General features: G+C 34.7%; 1 protein-coding gene across 1 annotated transcript; it reads left to right on the top strand.

Annotated features, from left to right (window-relative positions):
- The first annotated feature begins 220 nt into the window (after nucleotides 1-220).
- Nucleotides 221-24,139, top strand: LOC132747659 (uncharacterized). Its single transcript, XM_060737103.1, has 6 exons — nucleotides 221-301; nucleotides 2,908-3,482; nucleotides 4,871-5,029; nucleotides 5,476-5,697; nucleotides 15,166-15,235; nucleotides 23,351-24,139. The coding sequence occupies exons 2-4, from the start codon at nucleotides 2,916-2,918 to the stop codon at nucleotides 5,626-5,628; spliced, it is 879 nt and encodes a 292-aa protein (XP_060593086.1). The 5' UTR covers nucleotides 221-301; nucleotides 2,908-2,915; the 3' UTR covers nucleotides 5,629-5,697; nucleotides 15,166-15,235; nucleotides 23,351-24,139.
- The last annotated feature ends 2,416 nt before the right edge of the window (nucleotides 24,140-26,555 follow it).

Here is a 26,555-nt window from a genome sequence, read left to right as displayed (position 1 = left end):
ATGTAAATCATTATATAATACATTTTACCATTGTGTTTTAGTTAATATAGATAAACAATCAAAACAAAATCTATTATTTCTTTAAAGTCCAAAGTTTTCATGCTATTTTTGCCGCAATATTTAGAAAATTAGAAATCTATATAGCCATAGAGGGAAAATACATTTTACTGGTAAGTGAAGGACAATATTTAGTGTTGTGAGGCCTTTAGGAATCGCGCATGCGCTGTAAAATTGAAGAAAATATCAGTAATGACGGAGGTTAGTCCAGGATAAGATTTTCTTAAAATTTGAAGAAATTGATGTAAGTATCTTTTAAATCTTGTAGTCGTTATGTTACATATTTTATACTGAAACGAAATGATTACTTCATGAAACAGAAATAACTAATGTGCCAACACAAATTACAAAAAGTTAACAATTAAAAACGAAAGTAGATTTATGAAAAACTGGGGGAATTCCCACATTAGGCTAATAGTAATACTAATAGATGTTTTCAAACGGAAAGGTAAATATTAAGCATTTGTAAATCATGTTTGTTATCTGAAATCATAATTTTGATGAATACTTTATTAAACTAATTTTATTAGAATTTGATAATTTACCAAAAGGTGTTTGGTGAAAACCAAAGGGACCCGGCACAGTGTTGGTATAGTGTAAAAAAGTAATTTAAAAAAAAATTATATATTGTAGATATAATATATAGACAAAGGGTTGAACTCGCCAAATCGGCCGAATGCCCCTAGTCCAGTATAAGTCAAAATTGCAGTCATTCTTAAAGAAGGAATTATAAACCTTAATTATTTCAGACCTGAATCTAACCAGTTTCTGACCTCAATTTAACCAATATATAACAATAATGTAACTAAAAAGTGCCACTGACGCCCTTAGGTAAATCTGCCCTTATTTTTTGAAATCTATATACATGTATATTATATAAACAAGGAATACAAGTTGTGGCCTCCCATTAACACACGTGTAAACTGTATAAATATCCTTTATTCCATCAAAGTTATTGATGATAATTTTTTTTGTGATCCAAAACGGATGGGTGGAAGTCATTTGAGTGTCGGCACTTCTTTGGTAGGGAATACACATGTGTCAACATCAAAGATTGGCAGATTCTTTTGAAGAGCAGACTAGTCAATTGTCAGAGGTCATCATGTGTGTAAATTTTGCGCATGTTATTTAAGTTGGAAACATAATATCTCATTTATTTATTGATGCTACTTTGTTGGCAAGTGTTTTCGTGTATTTTCGCACAATTGAATATTGACAGTCAGACAGTGAGTCTGCGATGAATTTTTGTTAAAGTTTAAAATTTTTAAAACAGGGAGCAATTATCTGCCCTTTAGAAATTTAAGAAGTCAAATGCTGGATGTTTTGTTTTTTTTGCAGACGTACATATATGTACATGTATTTTAGTAAATTACCGCATGTAATAAAATTATAAATTGATCATTGGTCATTGGGTCATCGGGATTGACGGACTTTAGTAAATTGTTTAAGCTGTACTGTACATTTATGGAAAGTAGATTTATAATCGATATCGAGATGTTTTTGTTATTCCCTGCGGTCTGGAGACCGCAGGGTATTGGTACGCGTTTAACTTTTGAGGCATGGAGGAGCACGTGACCTGTTTTCGGTACATGGAGGAGCATGTGATCTGTAAACCGTACATGATTGGTTAATTGACCTTTTTAGAAACCTGGATAAATACCGTTTGCCGGTACCTTACGGATAATCCTCTAGGGAATAAGACACCTATTTAAGAACAAAAACCTATTACGTGATATTTTTAATTTTCTATAATTATGTTACCGTTTAAGGTGGAAAAACTTGAATGATGTGTTTGAAAATTATCAATCATTGATTCAATGTTTCTTTAATATGTATCTCAAAATGTTACAAACAATAAATTTTTTATACTGAAAATCTACAAAATTGAAATATTCGTAGTGGCATCTGCCATAATAAATAGAGATATTTTCTGCGAAAACTTGTGTGTGTACTTATTATTTTTTTTTGCTCGGAATTATTCATAAAATGGTAGGCCTATTTAATTATTTTCTTAAAAAAGAAATAATTGTTTATGTTCGACCTTCTCCGGTCATCAACGGTCACCAGTTTTCTATATTTATCGATAACTGTCAACTATATTCCTGATACAAACGTTTATTTATCCTCGCCCCCCCCCCCCCATTGAGAATAGTTAAATGAAATATATTTATACCATTAAAAACGTTCCCCGCAGGAAACCATTTTACTTGTTTCTTTTATGGTTTGTAAAGTTTCCTTGCTTATAATTCCAAAGAAAAAAGACACACAAATGTCTCGAGATGACGTCTTACGTACATGTCTTCCAAGTTCTACTTGAGACGTAGAAATGGTTGAATTGATTTTGGCTGCTCAATGAGGAACAATTAATATCTACTTCTCAAGTTCTGTATAATATGTGATGACCGTTTCTAACAGCGAATCATAGATGAGCAATCTGGGGCTAATATGGCCCTCTAGTGATAGTAGCAATGCCTTCATTGTAAGTCAAAGTTCATGGTCCCTTAACTGGGGCCAGCTTTCAGGGCATACTTGTAAGTGTTTGTGATCAGTCATAGTTAATAATGGTTTTCCTTGGATTCTTACAAATTGTAGCTAACCGCCTCCGTGGTCGAGGGGTTAGAGTCGATGACTTCTAATCCAGTTACCTCTCTGGCGTGGGTTCGATCCCCGGGAGATGCTTTGGTAGTTTAGCGCGGAGGAAGGTAGTCTTGTACTGGTGTAACTCTCCAGGAACGATGGTTAGGAAACTACCCGCCTATATGACTGAAATACTGTTGGAAAAAGTACAATCAAACAAACAAACAAACAAACAAAACAAATTGTAGCTAAAAATATTTTTGTTTGTTTTAGAAATCAAGATGGCACATGAGATACATTTAAAGAATAACAAATACCGGCAGTGGGTTAAGGCTGGCCTAGGCTTGGGTTATCTTAAAGAGGGACTTGTGCCATTTTGTGATGACATTGGAAGGCAGCAGCACAAAGATATTATTAACAAAATACAACAAACAAAGACTCCTCAACCAAACGTACCATGTGGCGCCTGTCAGATAACAACTCTCCAGCCAGATCATGTCCGAGACTCAAAAGGGATATGTCCCCTCAAACAAGATAAATGTAACTGTTGTTTCCCTAATAATAAGAGACCATGTCCAAACAACGTATGTGGTGCTATCTATGACAGCATTATACAGTATCATGCATCAATGCCACCGGCACCTTTTTGGAAAAACAGTGATGCCCAACAGTGGTCAACAGAACCATGGGAGGTTTGCAAATGTTTTATAAATGCTCCTGGGTACAAGGACAAGACATCAGCAGTCGACACCGATTGTACTGGGTTGCTTCATGTTATCATAAATAACAAGTACTTTCATAGCCATATTGGAGGCAATGTTACCGGACCAAACAATCTTTTTTCAAAGGTAACTCCATTTGTATACTATATGTTTATTTTAAATTTTGTAGAATATTAGGCTTTAATGTGAGATTAAAATGTTGTCTGTTAATTGCGTATAAAAGTAAAAGAGATAATTGTTACCTTAGGCTTAGTGTAGTTATTATGCCCCCACTTCAAAGAAGAGGGGGTATATTGCTTTGCATTTGTCGGTCCGTCAGTCCGTAGACCAAATGGTTTTCGAGTGATAACTAAAGAACCCTTAGGCCTAGGAACTTCAAACTTGGTATGGTGATTGGTCATGACCAGTAGATGACCCCTGTTGATTTTGGGGTCAAGGGGTCAAAGGTTAAGGTCACATTGACCTTGTAGGTAAAAACAGTTCCCGATCAATAACTAAAGCACGCTTAGGCCTAGGAACTTCAAACTTGGTATGGTGATTGGTCATGACCAGTAGGTGACCCCTATTGATTTTGGAGTCAATGGGTCAATGTTATTTTGACCTTGTACTTAATGACGGTTTCTGACCAATAACTCAACAACTCAAGTTGACTTGGTTGATATTTTTATATTAAACTAAAAATGTTTTTGGTATACACATTTGAAGGTCTTATGTAACAACTTGGCTGTCATTAATGAGGCCTGCATGATTCACAAAATTTATGCATATATTATTTGGTAAGATTTGTAATAACTTAAATTGCTGCACACAACCTATGGGGTCACAATGATTATTATTACCTTGTTACCTTGTGACTAGTCATAAACAGTAGATACTAGATAACCCTTATTAATTGTTTGTTCACTCTGGGTCAGAAGTCATGCATAATAACCTGATCACATGACTAATTGGCTGCCGATAGGGGGCATACATGTTTTACAAACATATCTTGTTGGTTATAAACTCTTATTGAATTTTTTATAGGAGTTTACCCATTACTGCACTAAGGTGACTATGAGGTTAATGCAGTTATTTTGTCAGAGAAACAGTTTGCCACATTATGAATAATGATTCAAAATTGTTATGCATAAATTGTATTCACAAATATTTTTTGTTTGCAATACAATTTTTTGGCTAGCTGTAATTTTTATGGGTGGGAAACAAAAAATATTTTGTATTTTAAGCTTTACTGTAAAATGAACAGAAGTAATTATTTGTGCTTTATAAGCAAATGCGACAAGTAAATACTGTTACTTCAGTAAAGTAATTATAAGATTTATCAAAACACATTTCCATTCCCTTTGCTTTTATATAATCTGCAGTTTAAACACAATAATAATAATGATTACTATGGTAAGTACTTTAAAGTAACTCCTTTATTACAGTTTTAATTCTCAACTTAGGAATTGGGTTTAGTCTCATTGCTGAACACTGTATCTATGTGAATGTTGTATTATTTGTTTTCTGTATATTAGGTACGGCAGTACCGAAACGAAATTTTTCACTCGAGCAATATGGAGTTAGAGGAGAGCAAAGCTAATTGTTATATTGATGACATGATAGCTGTTCTACAAGATGGTAAAGAATTTTTACATCAACAAGATGCACAGCAAGCTGTCGGGAAACTCCAAGATGTAAGTGTACATAATATATTATAAGTTTGAAATCTTTAAAGAGTTAAATTATCATAACTTGAATTAAGCACATTTTACTAAATTGACAGAGTTAAATAGAAAAAAGTGCTCGAAGTGGTTACTTCATTTAAGTCAAATTTAAGTAACAACTGCCTTAAGTCAACTTATATTGATGAAATCAAATGAAATACCTACAAATACAAAAATACAGTTCTAAGCTTGTTAGTAACAGGTAAGAAAAACAAATGTTAAGAAAATAGAGAATTCTTGCAATCAATTGACTATACCACACATCCTGCCTTAAAAGCAGATTTTTGAAGCCCTCAGAAAAAGTATGAGAGTTAAAATAAAAAACAATTGTGGTAATTTTGAAATAAAAATGTTGCTATGTGATATAGCTACATTTTATCTCTGAAAGAAAATTGAACATTTTTTTTTTTCATCAGCTAAAGCAAAAAGACTTTGTTATCACTACTGAATGCTCTGAAGAAATTTTGAAACAAATCAAAGATGAAATGACAAAAATGCGGGAATTTACCAAAAATGCTGCAACTAAAGATGAATATGAGGAGCTTAAAAATAAAGAAAGAGAGGAATAACTTGAGGCTGGGAAAGAACAGAAAAGAAAGTTTACTGAACTTGAGGTAGTTATAACAGAGCAAAAACAGGTAAAAAATGTTTTCCTTTTTTGTGTTTCAAGTTGATATACCAGTACATGTATTCCAATACAACCACGTCCGTCCGTCTGTGTGTCCCCACTTCATTCGTGTCCGGACTGTAACTTTGTCATACATTGAGGGATTTTAAAATTACTTGGCAAAATGTCTACCACATCAAGACGATGTGTTGTGTCTAAGAACCACGTCCCTACCATAAAGGTCAAGGTCACACTACCATTTTGAAGTACACTTTATCACAATTAGAGTTTATAGGTACACACATTCATATCCGGGCTGTAACTTTGTCATGCATTGGAGGATATGTGGCAACAAAGACCCATGCCCCTACCTTCAAGGTCAGGTCACACTTATAGTTTGAAGGTACTCGTTTTTTGAGAAGTGTTTGAAGATACACATTTATGTCCGGACTGTAACTTTGTCATGCATAAAAGGATTTTAAAATAACTTGGCACAAATGTCTACCACATCAAGACAATGGTCGCAGCTAAGGCTCATGTCCGTCTGTCTGTGTGTCCCCACTTACACAACAATCATGTCCAGACTGTAACTTTATCATGCATTGAGGAATTTTGAAATAATTTGGCACAGATATTTATCTCAAAACAACATTTTGTTGTGTCCAGGAACTTGGTCCCTTCTTCAAAAGTCAAGGGCACACTATTTTGAAGCATCATGGTATCACAATTACTGAATTAGAGATTACAGGTACAATAATACAGAGAACAATATTCAGCAATTAGTTACTTTCATTCACTTTTCTTTTTATATTACCTGCATGCTTAAGAAACCTTTTTGGGGCATTCGTCACTTTGGTGACAGCTCTTGTTTCTGTCATAATTTTTTAGCTCACCTGTCACAAAGTGACATGGTGGGCTTTTGTGATCGCTTTTCGTCCGACGTCCGTCCGTCCGTAAACTTTTGCTGTAAATGACATCTCCTCATAAACCACTGAGCCAATTGCATCCAAACTTCACAGGAATGTTCCTTTGGTGGTCATCTTTAAAAATTGTTCAAAGAATTTAATTTCATGCAGAACTCTGGTTGCCATGGCAACCGAAAGAATTTTTTTTAAATATCTTCTGTTAAACAACCCTAAGAGCTAGAGCTTAGATATTTGGCATGAAACATCTTCTAGTGAGTGTCTACCAAGTTTGTTCAAATAAAAGCCCTGGGGTCAAAATTGGCCCCGCCCCAGGGGGTCATTGATTTTCACTATATGCATATAGTAAAAACTTAAAAAAAACTTCTTTTAAAGAACCCAAAGAGCTAGAGCTAAGATATTTGGCATGAAACATCTTCTAGTGAGTGTCTACCAAGTTTGTTCAAATAAAAGCCCTGGGGTCAAAATGGGCCCCGCCCCAGGGGGTCATTGATTTTCCCTATATGCATATAGTAACAACTTACAAAATCTTCTTTTGAAGAACCCAAAGAGCTAGAGATAAGATATTTAGCATGAAACATGTTCTAATGGGTGTCTACCAAATTTGTTCAAATAAAAGCCCTGGGGTCAAAATTGGCCCTGCCCCGGCGGTCATTGATTTTCCTTATATGTGTAAGGCAAAAACTTAAAAATCTTCTTTGAAAAAACCCATATAGCTAGAGTTTAGATAATATTAAGCATGAAACATCTTCTTATCAGTGTCTACAAAGTTTGTTCAAATAAAAGCCCTGGGGTCAAAATTGGCCCTGCCTCAGGGGGTCATTGATTTTCCTTTATGTGTATAGCAAAAACTTAAAAATCTTCTTTGAAAAAACCCAAATAGTTAGAGTTTAGATATTAAGCATGAAACATCTTTTAGTAAATATCTACAAAGTTTGTTCAAATAAAAGCCCGGGGGTCAAAACTGGCCCTGCCCAAGGGGTGTCATTGTTTTTAACTATATGTGCATAGTAAAAACTTAAAAAAAACTTCTTTTAAAAAACCCAATGAGCTAGAACTTAGATGTTAAACATGAAACATCTTCTTATGGGTGTGCTTTTGTTATCGCTTTTCGTCCGGCTTCCGTCCGTCCGGCGTCCGGCCGTAAACTTTTACTTTAAATGACATATCCTCATAAACCACTAAGCAAATTTCATCCAAACTTCACAGGAATGTTCCTTTGGTGGTCACCTTTAAAAATTGTTCAAAGAATTAAATTCCGTGTAGAACTCTGGTTTCCATGGCAACCGAAAGAAAAAACTTTAAATATCTTCTTTAAAAAAAAATAAGAGCTGGAGCTTAGATATTTGGCATGAAACATCTTCTAGTGAGTGTCCACAAAGTTTGTTCAAATAAAAGCCCTGGGGTCAAAATTGGCCCCACCCCGGGGGTCATTGATTTTCCTTATATGTGTATGGCAAAAACTTAAAAATCTTCTTTGAAAAAACCCAAATAGCTAGAGATAAGATATTAAGCATGAAACATCTTCTAGTAAGTGTCTACAAAGTTTGTTCAAATAAACGGCCCTGGGGCTAAAACTGGCCCCGTCCCAGAGGTGTCATTGTTTTTAACTATATGTGTATAGTAAAAACTTAAAAAATCTTCTTTTAAAAACCCCAATGAGCTAGAGGTTAGATTGCAGGAAACATCTTTTTGTGGGTGTCTACCAAGTTTGTTCAAATAAAAGCCCTTTGGTTAAAATTGGGTCTTTTAAAGGGGGGTGGGGAGGTCATTTTTTTTTCATTATATGTGTGTAGTAAAAACTGAACATCATGAAACATCTTCTAATGAGTGTCTTCCAAGTTTGTTCAAATAAAAGCCCTGAGGTTTAAACTAGTCCCGCTCTGGGGGCCTAAATACAGGTGAGCGACCTCATGGCCATCATGGCCCTCTTGTTCAATTTTAATGGAAAAAAATAGGTTATTGTTTTAAGAAAAATCTCACAAAGATTGGAAAAAAGTCAAGCTACTCTTTATTGAAATTTTGTACATTAACTTAAACAGAAGTAAACTATATAAATTAAGCAAAAAGTAGGTATTGTGCCCTTTATATAGGCAAACAAGTCTAATTTTGTAGCAGATAACTCAATAACAAGGATGGTGGCCCATATTTTTATAACCCCCACAAAAGAAGGGGGTATATAGCAGTCAGCTTGTCGGCCTGTCTGTCCGCCCTGTCTGTCTGTCCTCATCATGGTTTCTGGACGATAACTAGAGTTTGGAATAAGGTATTGTAATCAAACTTAGTGTATAGCAAGCTTATATGCAGACCGAGGCTGATATTGCATATGGATCCATTGGGTCAAAATTCTGGAAACAAAGTGATCCCTCGGAAGCATTAATCACAACAAAAGATCACCATGACTAAAAATAGAAAAATGGTTTCCGGACATAAACTAGAGTTGTGAATGGAATATTTTAATCAACTTTGGTGTATAGCATCTTATATGAAGGTCCCGGTTGGTATTGCATTTCGACCCCCTGGGGTCGAGGTCAAGGTCATCGTTACTAAATATAGAAAAATGGTTTCCGGACAATAACTAGAGTTAGTGTCCAACTTTATTTGTCATCCAATGGAAACGCTGTATTTCTTCAAAATAATGAGTGTTAATTTTCATAGAAGAACAAAAGTCGATACTATATCAAATACTGTTCAAAGTCGCCTTCTATTTTTCATAGTGCTTCATAGTATCGCGTTTGTAAAAATAGTCATTTGCATAAATTTGCACATGCGCTTCCGTGGGCCGCTTTTGAATATAAATTAAGTAAAAATGACCTACATTTATGATAAAGGATATACATGCAGTTTAGATTTTAATCGACATCTTTGCGAAAAAAGATACTGCATGTGTAAAGTAAAAACCACAGGGACCCAGCACAGTGTTGGGATAGTGTAAAAAAGGAATTCTAAAAAATATATATATATACTGTTTATATAATATATAGTCTATATATTATATATTAAGTTTTTTTTTCTAGAATTACTTTTTTTATCCTAACCCAACACTGTGCCGGGTCCCTTTGGTAAAAACCAATACAAAAAGTCAATTCATATTTTCTATTACGAATGTAGAAAACGGTCTTAATTAATTTGTAACTAAGAGGAAAGTCACGTGTGTCTATTCACCTTTTTTCGGTAGACAGAAAGTGAAGGTAGACATTATTTTTTTGGAAAATATATTACACGACCTCGTGTTAACACATGACAATTAGTGTATACATGTATAAATCATATAAGATATTAGCTACTGTGTATCACTTGTCCAATTCATCAAAGTGTATTAATCATTTCAGGTAATAATTATCCAACTCATCAAAACTTTTTTTGAAAATTAATTTATTTTTCAATATCGAGCAAATGGAAACTCGCAGTAGCCATATGCCGCAACTGAAACACAAGGGGTACATTGTCTTCGCGCAAAATGACGTAAATCATGCATATTTATAACCACCATTCAGGTAATTGTTTTGTAAAGCAGACTGGAAGTGACGTAATAAATGAATATTATTGAGGCCAAATAAAGTTTGACACTAAATATGTAAGTATTCATCCGAGCTGTTCTACAGAAATTAGAAACATTCTCCTGTTGCTATCGCTCCCGTCGAATATCCTAATTTCTGTAGAACAGCACAGATGAACACTAACATATACTTAGGAATGAGATTGTAATCAAACTTGATGTATATCAAGCTTATTTGAAGACACCGGTTGTGATTTCAATTAATTGAAATAATTCTTTGTACACAGTTGATACTAAATCCTTTACTATTGGTTGAGTTCAAATATTTTTTTAAGACCACTTAATTTTCAAAAAGTCAAAGTTGCTGATGGGGGTTTTACTCATCTTCAGTGATGGTTCCAGTTTAGCTTTATCATAGCCTAAGAATATGCCAAGTTTTAAGAAATTCTATTGAACAGTTATAATTTTGCCTATATATGTATAAAACACCTAAAGCGTCTTTAAAGATAACTTTGATCTGTAACTGAGCTTGACTACCTACAATTCCTTTTAACAACATATGGGCCAAAACAACAATATAGATTTTGAACAACCTTTACAGAAGTGATCCTCTTATAGTCCTCTCTAAAAGTAAAATTAATCATGCCCCTTTGAAATCAATGGCCTATCCTTGGGCTACATGGCTAAAGTGATACAAATTTAGTAGGGATGGCAACGAATACCAAAATCAATATTTGAGTACTCTGTCATTTTCCCGATCGAATACTCGGTTACTCGGATGATTTCTAATGATCTTTAAAGTTTTATCACACAATATCAACACCGTCTGCATGCTACTTTTGTTTTCTATTTAAAATTCATAGAATTCATAACTATAAATAGGACTGCAAGAAATACATATAATAAATATAAACATAAGAAATGTCAATGAATACCTATAATTTTCTTCCTAAAATACAGGATAATCTTGAAGCGCAAATACACTTCAACGAATAGAAAAGTCTGTATTATGTTAGTGACAAATACGGTACCATATATGGAAGTGTCGGACTATTTTTGACGTTGGTTCTGATCTAAGCTGTGTACTACGTAGCATTATGAAACGGGAACCAAAATTATAAAAGGCGTGGCCTGTTTTGCAAAAATTACGTATTCATCCGTCTGTCATAAATTTATTTCTTGACAGCTACATTTCATTTTTTTTTAATTTCCTATAGAAGTGTAGTATAAGGGAAATCATTTACACTTCAAATGAAAAGATTTTAAAAAAAGGAAAATTATGTTGTTGTAGCTTTCTGAGGCTATGCATTTTTCTACTCGCAACAATGGAAAATTGATATCTCGCTTGACCTTCTGTCTCGTGAGATATTAATTTTCCACTGCTGCTCGTAGCAAAATACAAAGCCTCAGAAAGTTACTACAACATAATATTCCGTGTCTATATATGCTTATATAATTAACAAGTTTTGGCTACAAACTGTCACATAATAAAAAGGTGATTAAATATCATAAGAGGCCGAATGACATAAACGACATAGCACTGTGTTCAATCCCATACGCGTGTCAAACTGCTGATCGCCTTGTTAAATATATACAATATCATTTTCACACCTCTGCAAGGATGTTTTGATTGCATTTAACAAGTATTTATACAGATACGTGTACATCTCCGAATTTCTGAACAAATTGGATACACCAATCTTTCTAAATCGCAAAAAAGTAGAAATTAAATTTTTTTTCGAGGAATCGGATGTCTATTTTGTTAACCGATATTTGGACGTTCGATCGAGTACTCAGTTAACCGGCTACTCGTTGCCATCCCTAATATTTAGTATGAAGCATTGCCTAAGTTATGAAACATGGGTCAAATAGAGCCATACCTTAGTATCATGTTTATAACTTTTTCTTTAAATAGGAAAGTGACTTGACTGAGGACCTATAAATTATGCCTCTATAATGTTAAACCTTCTAGAAAGTGTCATTTAACAAAACAGTCTCTTAAGACAAGGCATGTTAAAAAAGGAAAATTTTATACGTCATCTTTCCTCCCCGGTGGGGAAGTTTTTTCAACTTAATTTATATAAATGTTTAATAATTATAACACTGTGATCATCTCATTAGATGTTCAAATAAAAAAAATAACTTTCTGATATTTATTGACAAAACAGCTTTGATCCGTTACCTACATGTTTTTCATGTTCTCAAATTTTCAAGCAACTGTACTACATTGCTTTTCCTTGTTCTCGACACGTAAAATCTAATTTGTGTAAATGTTTTCTGTGGTGATTTTCAATTCAAAGAAACAAACTACATGTAACTGTAGCTATTAATTTGATTGCTGATTATAAAAGTTCAAGGTCATTTCAATGCAGTCAAAAAATCAACAGTGAAGCGTATACACAATCTCGGTAAGGACAGGGTGTTGCATTGTTCTATCATTTATATTAGATAATACATGTAACACCTATAATTAACTTCAATTGCATACGCTAAAAACAGTTTGGGAGATACAGTTCTTCACACATTTATATATTTTGTTATGATTGTTGACACTTGTGAAGTCACGAGGAGTCTTTCACTTGACAGGTAGGAGCACTTTTAGAATATGTCTGCAGTAAAATCCGTGTTTTACAATTTAAAAGGTCGTTTAATATCAATTAGCTGACTAATTAGCTGTTGCCGATCGCATTGAGCAAAAGTCGCTTTAAAATACATTAAAGATATATAGGAAATGATCGGGGGGTAGGGTTTGGGGGATTTACAGTGAGCGCATATAACAAATTTTGCTTCTTAATACACGTGGTAGCATGGGCAAGTTTAAAGACTTCATTTTGGCTGATCAAGCTCAATTGCAAGTTTTCATAACTTTAATGGTTCAAATGCAGCAACTAAAGACCTGACTGCAAATAAATAAAAAATAAAAAAGGGGTGTATCAATGGGGTAAAGGTAGCATAAATAAGTATGGACTATAGACTGTTTTGTTTTGGTACACCTATCACAATGTGACATGGTGAGCTTTTGTTTTTGCCTTTTGTCCGGCATCCGCCGTAAACTTTTACTTTAAACAACATCTCATAAACTGCTAAGCCAATTTTTTTTATAGTCCTTCAATTCCAATATCTTTGGAGAACCTTTCAATACTCATTTGTAAAATTATGTATGATTGCACCCAAAAATGTCGAAATTAGGCATTCTCTGTAGAGAATTGTCCCATTTCAATGAAATTGATTTTCATTGAATAGATAATTTTAGCTCACCTGTCGCAAAGTGACATGGTGAGCTTTTGTGATCGCTTTTCGTCTGTCCGTCGTCGACTTTTACTTTAAAAGAAGTCTCCTCATAAATCGCTAAGCCAATTTCATTCAAACTTCACAGGAATGTTCCTTTGGTAGTCAACTTTAAAAATTGTTAAAAGAATTACATTCTAAGCAGAACTCTGGTTGCCATGGCAACCAAAAGAAAAAAAAAACTAAAAATATCTTCTTTTAGAAAATCGAAAGGGTAGAGCTCAAATATTTGGCATGAAACATCATCCAGGCAGTGTCTACCAAGTTTCTTCAAATAAATGCCCTGGTGTCAAAATTGGTCCCTTGCGGGGTCATTGCTTATCCTTACTTGTTTATAGTAAAAACTTAAAAAATCTACTTTTAAAAAGCCCAAATAGCTAGAGCTTAGATATCAAGCATGAAACATCTTCCAGTGGGTGTCTACAGAGTTTGTTCAAATAAGGGTCCTGGGGTCAAAATTGGCCCCTCCCCGGGGATCATTGGTTTTCCTTATATTTTTATAGTAAAAACTTTAAAAAAAATCTTTAAAAACACCCTTAGAGCTAGAGCTAAGATATTTATCATGAAACATCTTCTAATGGGTGTCTACCATTTTTGTTCAAATTAAGGCCCTGGGGTTAAAATTGGCCCGCCATAGGGATTATTGATTTTTCCTTATATGTATATAGTACAAACTTTAAAAAAAATCTTTTAAAAAAACTCAAAGAGCTAGAGCTAGATATCAAGTATGAACTATCTTCTAGTGAGTGACTACCAAGTTTGTTTAAATAAAAGCCCTGGGGACAAAGTTGGCCCCGCCCAGAGGGGGGATGGGGTAAAATTTGTTCTTCCTTATATGTTGATAGTATAAACTTAACTTTTCCCTTATATAAGCGTGTTTCGACGGCTTTTTGCCCCCCCCTTTTTTTGAGGCCTCAAACAGTGAAAAAATGCCCTATTTAGGCCCCAAAACACTGTTTTTCGTTTGAGAAATGTTGATAAAAAAGTGACCACTTTTTCGGCGCCGTCCCCCATCCAAATATTACATCAGGGGGTTGCCAGAAGGGGGATGTGCCCCCTTCTGTTTGGGGGTTTGAAGGGGGCGGAGTCCCTGTCCTCGCCAAGAAAATTTTGGACATGTGACAGGCTGAATGGCCACAGGTCGATCTTAGGGTAACTAGTAACAGACGCTGAAAAGCCTTTTACTCTATCTCAATTCATTGAGAAGTTGCAGCACTTTGAAATCACTTTTGATGGAAAAAAAAAACAATGCAAAATAGTGATTTTAGGCAAATTTGAGATGTCCCCCCTTTGCCATGGTAACAGGAAATTTACCATTGAGCATGCTGTTACAGAGGCTATGGTGTACATGTAGTCAACATTTGTGCCAAGTTTCATTGAAGCATTTTTCATAGTTTCATAGCAGTTTGAACTTGTTACAGGAGGCTTTTCAATGAAAACGGCCATTTTTCGCAATATGCTCATGGGGTAAAAGGTTAAAAAATCTTCTTACAGCTAGAGCTTAGATATTTATCATGAAAAATCTTCAAATGGGTGTCTACCAAGTTTGTCCAAAAAAAAAGCCCGTCGGTTAAAATTTGCCCGCCCCGGAGGCCTTTATGAAGGTGAGCGATTTCAGGGCCATTATGGCCCTCTTGTTTAGATATATTTTGGACACTGTTTGCTAATGAAAGTGAATACTATTTTTCTTCAATTTCAATATTAAAATGACAATATTATTGTATACAATAGATACTTTTGAAAATTATTAAACAAAACACAATTATTTGTATTATTATTTATGTTGTAGGAGATAAAAAGACGCAAGGTAGAAGATTCTCCTCAACAAAAACAGTTTCAATATGAAAAGGCGAAATCAGGTATGTTATATAGAATATCAGGTATGCTATAAATAATAAGAAAAACGCTAAATCAGGGCATGTTATATAGCATATGAATAGGTTAGAAGGAATGTTAATATATAAAATATGAAAAAGGCTAAATCAGGTATGTTGTATAGAGTAAGAAAAGGCTGAATCATGTATGGTATATAGAATAGGTGAAGGCTAAATCAGGTATGTTATATAGGATATAAAAAGGCTAAATCAGATATGTTATATAGAAAATGAAAAGGCTATATCAGGTATGTCATATAGAATATGAAAATGTTAAATCAGGTATGTTATATACAATATGAAAAGGCTATATCAGGTATGTTATATAGAATATGAAAAGGCTAATTTAGGTATGTTATATAGAATATGAAAAGGCTAAATCAGGTATGTTATATACAATATGAAAAGGCTAAAACAGGTATGTTATATAGAATATGAAAAAGGCTTAATTAGGTATGTTATATACAATATGAAAAGGCTAAAACAGGTATGTTATATAGAATATGAAAAAGGCTTAATCAGGTATGTTATATATAATATGAAAAGGCTAAAACAGACATGTCATATACATTGTAGATAATGAAAAGGCATTTTGTTAAAAACGCTAGTCTTTGAAATAAGTGCCAGTCCGAGGCTCGAGGCCACTAAATTTAGCATCGGTCCGGTGATTATTGCAAAGTTGGTTGTCCGATGGGCCAGTAGATTTTTGGCCACGAAAAATTACCATAAGAAAAAAAATTCATCAAAATAATGTGGCAGGGTTCTCAAAAAGATCAATTTTTAGCCGTTTTGCAAATAAAACCCACCAATTTCAGTCCTTAATGTACAAAACACAGCGAAAGAAGTCTAAATTGTGTTTAGTAATGGAGGCCCCCATTTTTTTAGCTCACCTGTCACAAAGTGACAGGGTGAGCTTTTGTGATCGCTTTTTGTCCGGCGTCCATCCGTCCGTCCGTCCGTAAACTTTTGCTTTAAATCTCAACATAAACCACTGAGCCAATTTCATCCAAACTTCACAGGAATGTTCCATTGGTAGTCACCTTTAAAAATTGTTCAAAGAATTTAATTCCATGCAGAACTCTGGTTGCCATGGCAACCGAAAGAAAAATATTTAAATATCTTCTATTAAACAACCTTAAGAGCTAGAGCTTAGATATTTGGCATGAAACATCTTCTAGTGAGTGTCTACCAAGTTTGTTCAAATAAAAGCCCTGGGGTCAAAATTGGCCCCGCCCCGGGGGGTCATTGATTTTCCCTATATGCATATAGTAAAAATTTAAAAAACTTCTTTTAAAGAACCGTAAGAGCTAGAGCTTAGATATTTAGCATGAAACATCTTCTAGTGAATGTCTACCAAGTTTGTTCAAATAAAAGCCCTGGGGTCAAAATTGGCCCCGCCCCAGGGGGTCATTGATTTTCCCTATATGCATATAGTAAAAACTTAAAAAATCTTCTTTTAAAGAACCCAAAGAGCTAGAGCTAAGATACTAAGCATGAAACATCTTCTAGTTAGTGTCTACCAAGTTTGTTCAAATTAAAGCCCTGGCGTCAAAATTGGCCCCGCCCGGGGCTCATTGATTTTCCCTATATGCATATAGTAAAAACTTAAAAAATCTTCTTTTAAAGAACCATAAGAGCTAGAGCTTAGATATTTAGCATGAAACATCTTCTAGTGAATGTCTACCAAGTTTTTTCAAATAAAAGCCCTGGGGTCAAAATTGGCCCCGCCCCAGGGGGTCATAGATTTTCCCTTTATGCATATAGTAAAAACTTAAAAAATCTTCTTTTAAAGAACACAAAGAGCTGGAGCTAAGATATTAAGCATGAAACATCTTCTAGTGAGTGTCTACCAAGTTTGTTCAAATTAAAGCCCTGGGGTCAAAATTGGCCCCGCCCCGGGGGGTCAATGATTTTCCCTATATGCATATAGTAAAAACTTAAAAAATCTTCTTTTAAAGAACCATAAGAGCTAGAGCTTAGATATTTGGCATGAAACATCTTATAGTGAATGCCTACCAAGTTTGTTCAAATAAAAGCCCTGGGGTCATAATTGACCCCGCCCCAGGGGGTCATTGATTTTCTCTATATGCATATAGTAAAAACTTAAAAAATCTTCTTTTAAAGAACCCAAAGAGCTAGAGCTAAGATACTTAGCATGAAACATCTTCTAATGAGTGTTTACTAAGTTTGTTCAAATAAAAGCCCTGGGGTCAAAATTGGCCCCGCCCAGGGGGTCATTGATTTTCCCTATATGCATATAGTAAAAACTTAAAAAATCTTCTTTTAAAGAACTCTAAAAGCGAGAGCTAAGATATTTAGCATGAAACATGTTCTAATGGGTGTCTACCAAGTATGTTCAAATTAAAGCCCTGGGGTCAAAAGTCGCCCCGCCCGGGGGGGTCATTGATTTTCCTTATATGTGTATAGCAAAAACTTAAAAATCTTCTTTGAAAAAACCCAAATAGCTAGAGTTTAGATATTAAGCATGAAACATCTTTAAGTAAATATCTACAAAGTTTGTTCAAATAAAAGCCCGGGGGTCAAAACTGGCCCTGCCCCAGGGGTGTCATTGTTTTTTACTATATGTGTATAGTAAAAACCTTAAAAAATCTTCTTTTAAAAAACCCAATGAGCTAGAACTTAGATGTTTAGCATTAAACATCTTCTTATGGTTGTCTACCAAGTCTGTTCAAATAAACAAATAAAAGCCCTTGGGTAAAAATTAGCCCGGGGGTGGGGGGTCCTTTATACATGTGAGCGACCTCAGGGCCATCATGGCCCTCTTGTTTCTTGGATGTTTTTTGTACCGCACCGTACAATTACGGAAATTAAGCTTTCGGTTATCATGCTCATTATTTAGCTTTGACTTTGTGATAATTGAGTTAAAAGTAATATATTTTATATGAAAGTCATTTGTTTGAACATATATTACGATTTCACCATTTATTTTATACTTGCAGTGTATTAAATCGATTGTTTACAAATAATAGTAAAGGGACAAAAACATTTATGACCTAGTAGGCTTACATAATTATGTAAGAATTACTTTTACCAAAACATGTTATGTTTTTATTAGCTCACCTGTCACAAAGTGACAGGGTGAGATTTTGTGATCGCTTTTCGTCCGGCGTCTGTCCGTCCGTCAGTCCGTCCGTAAACTTTTACTTTAAATGACATTTCCTCATAAACCACAAAGCCAATTTCATCCAAACTTCACAGGAATGTTCCTTTGGTGGTCACCTTTAGAAATTGTTCAAAGAGTTTAATTCGATGCAGAACTCTGGTTGCCATGGCAACCGAAAGAAAACACTTTAAATATCTTCTTTTAAAAAAACATAAGAGCTAAAGCTTAGATATTTGGCATGAAACATCTTCTAGTGAGTGTCTACCAAGTTTGTTCAAATAAAAGCCCTGGGGTCAAAATTGGCCCCGCCCCTGGGGGTCATTGATTTTCCCTATATGCATATTGTCAAAACTTAAAAATCTTCTTTTAAAAAACCCAAAGAGCTAGAGCTAAGATATTAAGCATGAAACATTTTCTAGTGAGTGTCTACCAAGTTTGTTCAAATTAAAGCCCTGGGGTCAAAATTGGCCCCGCCCCAGGGGGGTCATTGATTTTCCCTATATGCATATAGTAAAAACTTAAAAAATCTTCTTTTAAAGAACCATAAGAGCTAGAGCTTAGATATTTGGCATGAAACATCTTCTAGTGAATGCCTACCAAGTTTGTTCAAATAAAAGCCCTGGGGTCATAATTGACCCCGCCCCAGGGGGTCATAGATTTTCCCTATATGCATATAGTAAAAACTTAAAAAATCTTCTTTTAAAGAACCCAAAGAGCTAGAGCTAAGATATTTAGCATGAAACATCTTCTAGTGAGTGTTTACTAAGTTTGTTCAAATAAAAGCCCTGGGGTCAAAATTGGCCCCGCCCCAGGGGGTCATTGATTTTCCCTATATGCATATAGTAAAAACTTAAAAAATCTTCTTTTAAAGAACTCAAAGAGCTAGAGCTAAGATATTTAGCATGAAACATGTTCTAATGGGTGTCTACCAAGTATGTTCAAATAAAGCCCTGGGATCAAAACTCGCCCCGCCCGGGGGGGTCATTGATTTTCCTTATATGTGTATAGTAAAAACTTAAAAATCTTCTTTGAAAAAACCCAAATAGCTAGAGTTTAGATATTAAGCATGAAAACATCTTTAAGTAAATATCTACAAAGTTTGTTCAAATAAAAGCCCGGGGGTCAAAACTGGCCCTGCCCCAGGGGTGTCATTGTTTTTAACTATATGTGTATAGTAAATACCTTAAAAAATCTTCTTTTAAAATACCCAATGAGCTAGAACTTAGATGTTTAGCATGAAACATCTTCTTATGGTTGTCTACCAAGTCTGTTTAAATAAACAAATAAAAGCCCTAGGGTAAAAATTGGCCCTGGGGTTGGGGGGGGGCCTATATACAGGTGAGCGACCTCAAGGCCATCATGGCCCTCTTGTTTCTTGGATGTTTTTTGTACCGCACCGTACAATTACGGAAATTAAGCCTTCGGTTATCATGCTCATTATTTAGCTTTGATTTTGTGATAATTGAGTTAATAGTAATATATTTTATATGAAAGTCATTTGTTTGAACATATATTACGATTTCACCATTTATTTTATACTTGCAGTGTATTAAATCGATTGTTTACAAATAATAGTAAAGGGACAAAAACATTTATGACCTAGTAGGCTTACATAATTATGTAAGAATTACTTTTATCAAAACCTGTTATGTTTTTATTAGCTCACCTGTCACAAAGTGACAGGGTGAGCTTTTGTGATCGCTTTTCGTCCGGCGTCTGTCCGTCCGTCAGTCCGTCCGTAAACTTTTACTTTAAATGACATCTCCTCATAAACCACTAAGCCAATTTCATCCAAACTTCACAGGAATGTTCCTTTGGTTGGTCACCTTAAAAAATTGTTCAAAGAATTTAATTCCATGCAGAACTCTGGTTGCCATGGCAACCGAAAGAAAACACTTTAAATATCTTCTTTTAAAAAACCATAAGAGCTAGAGCTTAGATATTTGGCATGAAACATCTTCTAGTGAGTGTCTACCAAGTTTGTTCAAATAAAAGCCCTTGGGTCAAAATTGGCCCCGCCCCGGGGGGTCATTTATTTTCCCTATATGCATATAGTCAAAACTTAAAATATCTTCTTTTAAAGAACCCAAAGAGCTAGAGCTAAGATATTTAGCATGAAACATGTTCTAATGGGTGTATACCAAGTTTGTTCAAATAAAAGAGCTTGGGTCAAAATTGGCCCCGCCCCGGGGGGTCATTGATTTTCCCTATATGCATATAGTAAAAACTTAAAGAATCTTCTTTTAAAGAACTCACAGAGGTATGGCTAAGATATTGAGCATGAAACATGTTCTAATAAGTGTCTACCAAGTTTGTTCAAATAAAAGCCCTGGGGTCAAAATTGGCCCTGCCCCAGGGGGTCATTGATTTTCCCTATATGCATAAAGTAAAAACTTAAAAAATCTTCTTTTAAAGAACCAAAAGAGTTAGAGCTAAGATATTTAGCATGAAACATGTTCTAATGGGTGTATACCAAGTTTGTTCAAATAAAAGCCCCGGGGTCAAAATTGGCTCCGCCCCCGGGGGTCATTGATTTTCCCTATATGCATATAGTAAAAACTTAAAAAATCTTCTTTTAAAGAACCAAAAGAGTTAGAGCTAAGATATTTAGCATGAAACATGTTCTAATGGGTGTATACCAAGTTTGTTCAAATAAAAGCCCCGGGGTCAAAATTGGCCCCGCCCCGGGGGGTCATTTATTTTCCCTATATGCATATAGTAAAAACTTAAAAAATCTTCTTTTAACCCTTTCCCCCATGAGCATATTGTGAAAAATGGCCATTTTTACTGAAAAGCCTCCTCTTACAAGTTCAAACTGCTATGAAACTATGAAAAATGCTTCAATACTAATCAAACTTGGCACAAATGTTGACTGGACCATTGCCTTTGTGACGACATGCTCGGTCTTAAATTTCCTGTTACCATGGCAACGAGGGGACATCTCAAAATTGCCAAAAAATCACTATTTTGCCTCGTTTTTTTCCATCAAAAATTTATTTCAAAGTGCTGCAACTTCTCAAAGGGATTGATATAGAGTCAAAGGCATTTCAGCGTTGGTTACACGTTATATTATGATCGACCTGGGGTCATTTTTAGCCTCTCACAAGTCCAAAATGTTCTTGGCGATGAGGGGGACTCCGCCCTCCTTCAAACCCCCCTAACAGAAGGGGGCACATCCCCCTTCTGGCAACCCCCTGATGTATCTTTTGGATGGGGGGCGGCGCCGAAAAAGTGCTCAATTTTTTGACCAACATTTCTCAAACGAAAACATGTGTTTGGGGCCCAAATAGGACATTTTTTCACTATTAGAGGCCTAAAAAAAGGGGGGGTCGAAAATGCGTTGTTTCGCGTATATATCTGGTAAAGGGTTAAAGAACTCACAGAGGTATGGCTAAGATATTGAGCATGAAACATGTTCTAATAAGTATCTACCAAGTTTGTTCAAATAAAAGTCCTTGGGTCAAAAGTGGCCCCGCCCCAGGGGGTCATTGATTTTCCCTATATGCATATAGTAAAAACTTAAAAAATCTTCTTTTAAAGAACCAAAAGAGTTAGAGCTAAGATATTTAGCATGAAACATGTTCTAATAATAGTCTACCAAGTTTGTTCAAATAAAAGCCCTGGGGTCAAAATTGGCCCCGCCCCGGGGGGTCATTTATTTTCCCTATATGCATATAGTAAAAATTTAAAAAAAATCTTCTTTTAAAGAACCCAAAGAGCTAGAGCTAAGATATTTAGCATGAAACATGTTCTAATGGGTTGTCTACCAAGTCTGTTCAAATAAAAGCCCTGGGTCAAAATTGGCCCCGCCCCGGGGGGTCATTGATTTTCCCTATATGCATATAGTAAGAACTTAAAAAAATCTTCTATTAAAGAACTCACAGAGGTATGACTAATATATTGAGCATGAAATATGTTCTAATAAGTGTCTACCAAGTTTGTTCAAATAAAAGCCCTGGGGTCAAAATTGGCCCCGCCCCGGGGAGTCATTGATTTTCCCTATATGCATATAGTAAAAACTTAGAAAATCTTCTTTTAAAGAACTCGAAGAGCTATGGCTAAGATATTTAGCATGAAACATTTTCTAATAAGTGTCTACCAAGTTTGTTCAAATAAAAGCCCTGGGGTCAAAATTGCCCCGCCCCGGGGGTCATTGATTTTCCCTATATGCATATAGTAAAAACTTTAAAAATCTTCCTTTAAAGAACTCAAAGAGCTATGGCTAATATCTTTAGCATCAAACATGTTCTAATAGGTGTCTACCATGTTTTGTTCAAATAAAAGCCCTGGGGTCAAAATTGACATCGCCCCAGGGGGTCATTGATTTTCCTTATATGTGTATAGTAAAAACTTAAAAATCTTCTTTGAAAAAACCCAAATAGCTAGAGTTAACATATTAAGCATGAAACATCTTTTAGTGAGTGTCTACAAAGTTTGTTCAAATAAAAGCCCTGGGGTCAAAAAATTGGCCCCGCCCCGGGGGTCATTGATTTTCTTTATATGTGTATTGCAAAAACTTTAAAAAAAATCTTCTTTTAAAAAGCCCAATGAGCTAGAGCTGAAACATCTTCTTATGGGTGTCTACCAAGTTTGTGCAAATAAAAGCCCTTGGGTTAAATTGGCCCTGCAACGTTGGGGGTGGGGGTTGGGGGGCCTATATACAGGTGAGCGACCTCAGGGCCATCATGGCCCTCTTGTTACCTTTATAGTAATTATGCATTTTCGTAATTCTAGATATATATAGAATCAAAAAATATCTAAGCTTTTATTTTGTTTTGCTCACAATAACAATAACATATATTTTTGTATTTAATTTATACTTTAACAAAACAACACTTAATACAAAATCATCATTTCAATGTCTTGAGCTTTCTCTAGATTGTCTGTATTTCACAAATTTCTTGTGAGGGAATCTTGATATATTTTTGATTATTTGTAAGCATGTCTGATTGTATGGGCTGTTTAATAAATTTCAGATTGTAGTACTCAATTGATGGAACATTATCGCAGTGATGTACTTAAGGTATCAGCAATACCTTTACAACCAGATGAGGAAAATTATAATTTCAGTGACGTTTATATAAGACCCACTATAACAAGCAAGATAGAAAAGAATAGAGGGGAGTCTGAGGAAAAAGAAATAGGGTCCATGTCAGAGATTTTCACAACGAACGGGGAACCACAGAAATTTATTTATGTTGTTGGAGATGCAGGGTCTGGTAAGAGTAGTTTCTGTAAATATTTGATCAACTGTTGGTGTATGGCACACAGTGATGGACACAATGAAGATGATGAGTTTGAAGGAGTCAAGGAAATGAGAAGAAATTTGATTTCATGTTTTATATTTCTCTTAGACATAGCATAAAGATCCGAAGTATCCAAGAAATGCTTGAAATGCGATATGATAAGATAAAAAAATTTAAGCAAACTTCTGGAAAATGATTCTGAAAAGATAATTATTTTGCTTGATGGTTTAGATGAATGGTTCTTTTGACAGTGAGACTAGAAATGAGTTCCAGGCAGGCCTTCCTGAACGTGACTTTACAAAAAAAATACACAATTGTTACTACATCACGGCCATGGAAAATTCACAGTTTGAGAGTAAGTAATAGAGAGATTCATCAATTATTGAAATTAAAAGGTTTGATAAAACACATGAAAAAGAAATGATTAAGAAAACAATAAACAGCATTGAAGGAATCATTAGATCCTAATGTGTGTGAACAAAAGCTTAGGATACCGTCTGTGGTTGGCCTGAAACAGGTACCAAATTATGCTGCAACAATTGGTTTGTCTATGGTTGATGGTAAACTCGATAAAACCTCAAGGTGTGCTATTGATACTGGTATGTTAGAACTTTATTTCACCTGGAATATCAAAAAAACTTTAGGAAATAATACAGAATGTATGGAAAGTTCTCAGAATGTTGAACTCCCTCAGTATTTAACAGATGTAGAGATATGTAGATTAAATAGTCATCTTATATATGGTGTGTCACGCTTGGCTTATGAGACATTGTTCAATTATCCTAAGGATAAGTCCTTAACATTTGACAAATCTGTGTTTGATGATTTGAAAATATCACAAGATGTGCGACAAACATGTCTGAAACTGGGGATTTTGACAGAAGATAAATGTCCTTCTTTTTCTGTATCCAAACCTAAAAGCTCATTGTTCTCTTTCATTCACAAATCAATGCAAGAATTTCTGGCTGCAGTGAATATTGGTATAAATTTCAATGCAAAAATGTGTTCATCAGATAGTACAGGAAATGTTGAATTAGCCAAGAAATTTATTAATGAGGTTTTTCAGAAATGTTCAACAGTAAATGACTTATTAGAGCAGTCAAATGTTATCATTATGCTATGTGGTCTTGAACCTAGATCAGCAACACATGTTTCAAAATACATATATGATACTGTGTCAGAAGACTCTCGTGTTCAGGAATACAGGAGAACAATACGTCGTGACATTTGTAATAACATTAGTAGCGATCATGATTGTATTACTGATATTCAAAAGCTTATGTTGGAGTCAATGGAAGAATTAAATGCATCATGTAGTATAGGAAATAATACTGTATTTTATATAGGAGATTTGGTCATTGATAGTCGGGGTCAGTATTGTGATATTGTTTGTTCAAGTATTGATCAGCATCAAATTTTTCCTGACTCTGTTGCTGTCTATTTATGTAGTTGACATAAACAACACAAAAAATGTTAAATTTACAAAATATTTACCAATGTTCCATCATCTTGAGGAGAGAACCGTGAAAAATTTGGCAATGAATTGAGGAGGGACTCTTAAAATGTATAAGTGGCTATAACAAAGAGCTTCATAGGCATATAAGCGCTTTATAGTTTAAAGGACGCTATGAAGGTTTACAAAGGGCTTCTTAGGTGTGCAAAGTAATAGGCTCTTTACATTTATGCGGGGCAATATATTGAACAATAAGTTTATAGCTAGAATTGTTTTTTGCTTTTTTTTTCAATTTCTTTAATTGACTGTAACTTGGAAATTATTAGGCATTATCTTCATACTAGAACAAAACAACCTTTTGAATAAGACCTTGTAAAAGGCTGAACAACCCTTGACTTTAAGAATTAAATGATCTTGACCGTCAAGATCAATTTATTGAATTTTGGTTAAATTAATTAATTTTAATTTTTATGATACTTAAAACAAGACCTCGACCTCTAATTCACCGTCAAGCTCAAGTTCATAAAAATATCTTATGTTTTTCTATTGCAATAAGATTTGTGTACATTGTATGTGCAATTTAACTTTAATATATGCTGACCTAGATAATTTGACAAAGTGACCTACATTCATGTCCTTAGCTGAACAGCAATGACACTTGGACCATGTGCACATTTTATAGATATAAACTTAGATATCAACTGACCTAAATTTTGATGCAGTAAACTACTCTCTTGTCCTTTGATATTTGAACAATGTGCACAGTTTCAGATGAAAAACTGAACATTGAATATCGTTGAAATGATTCATACTTGGACAAAACAACAAGTGTGACTAGACATACCTATTAAAATTATATAAGACGAAAACTAATAATTTAAAGATTTTTAATTTAAATCTATTATGTCTTTGCTTAAAGAAAAAGTAATAAAAAATATATCATTTTCCCGCCCGGTGGTGGCTCTTGTATAGGATAATGGGGGTCATTTTATGTCTCTAGAGGTTAAGAGGAGCTTTTTATGTTACCAAGGAGCTTCCTAACTTTATTAAGGGCTCCTTAAATTTTCATGTGGGTCTTTTGTTTGCTTTACCTTCCAAAAGTAAAACCTTTAAGTCACCATGTCACAGTGAAAATGTTCATTTGTCTTTACTACATATACTATCCAACACTTTGCAGGGTGATTTTTTAATTTCGGCTCAATATAACTTCATAATTGATTTGATAGGTGCATTATAAATAATGTACATATCCAGCTTAGGTCATATTAATACCTCGGAGAATAGAGCCTGAAGGATATTCTAAACATTTTTGATGATCTGAGAATTAAATATTATGCCCCCTTTAAAAAAGAGGGGGCATATATTTTATTTGATTGTTGGTCTGTCTATCTTTTCGCCGGGAGACCACATGGTTTCCGCTGATTATCTTAAAAACTTATTATCACAAAGGCTTCATATTTCATATACTGATTGGTCATAACT

Source organism: Ruditapes philippinarum, unplaced genomic scaffold (assembly GCF_026571515.1).
Source record: "Ruditapes philippinarum isolate M1 unplaced genomic scaffold, ASM2657151v2 ctg1142_1_1_1_1, whole genome shotgun sequence".
Taxonomy (NCBI): Eukaryota; Metazoa; Mollusca; class Bivalvia; order Venerida; family Veneridae; genus Ruditapes; species Ruditapes philippinarum.
Note: the sequence above shows the minus strand (reverse complement) of the source record. Positions and strands in the feature narration are given on the sequence as shown.

Bases quoted from the DNA above. Each gene is read 5' to 3' on its own strand.
- LOC132747659 (XM_060737103.1), top strand. From the start codon at position 2,916: ATGGCACATGAGATACATTTAAAGAATAACAAATACCGGCAGTGGGTT. The intron at 3,483-4,870 runs GTAACTCCATTT...TCTGTATATTAG, and splicing joins CAAACAATCTTTTTTCAAAG to GTACGGCAGTACCGAAACGA. The intron at 5,030-5,475 runs GTAAGTGTACAT...TTTTTTCATCAG, and splicing joins CTGTCGGGAAACTCCAAGAT to CTAAAGCAAAAAGACTTTGT.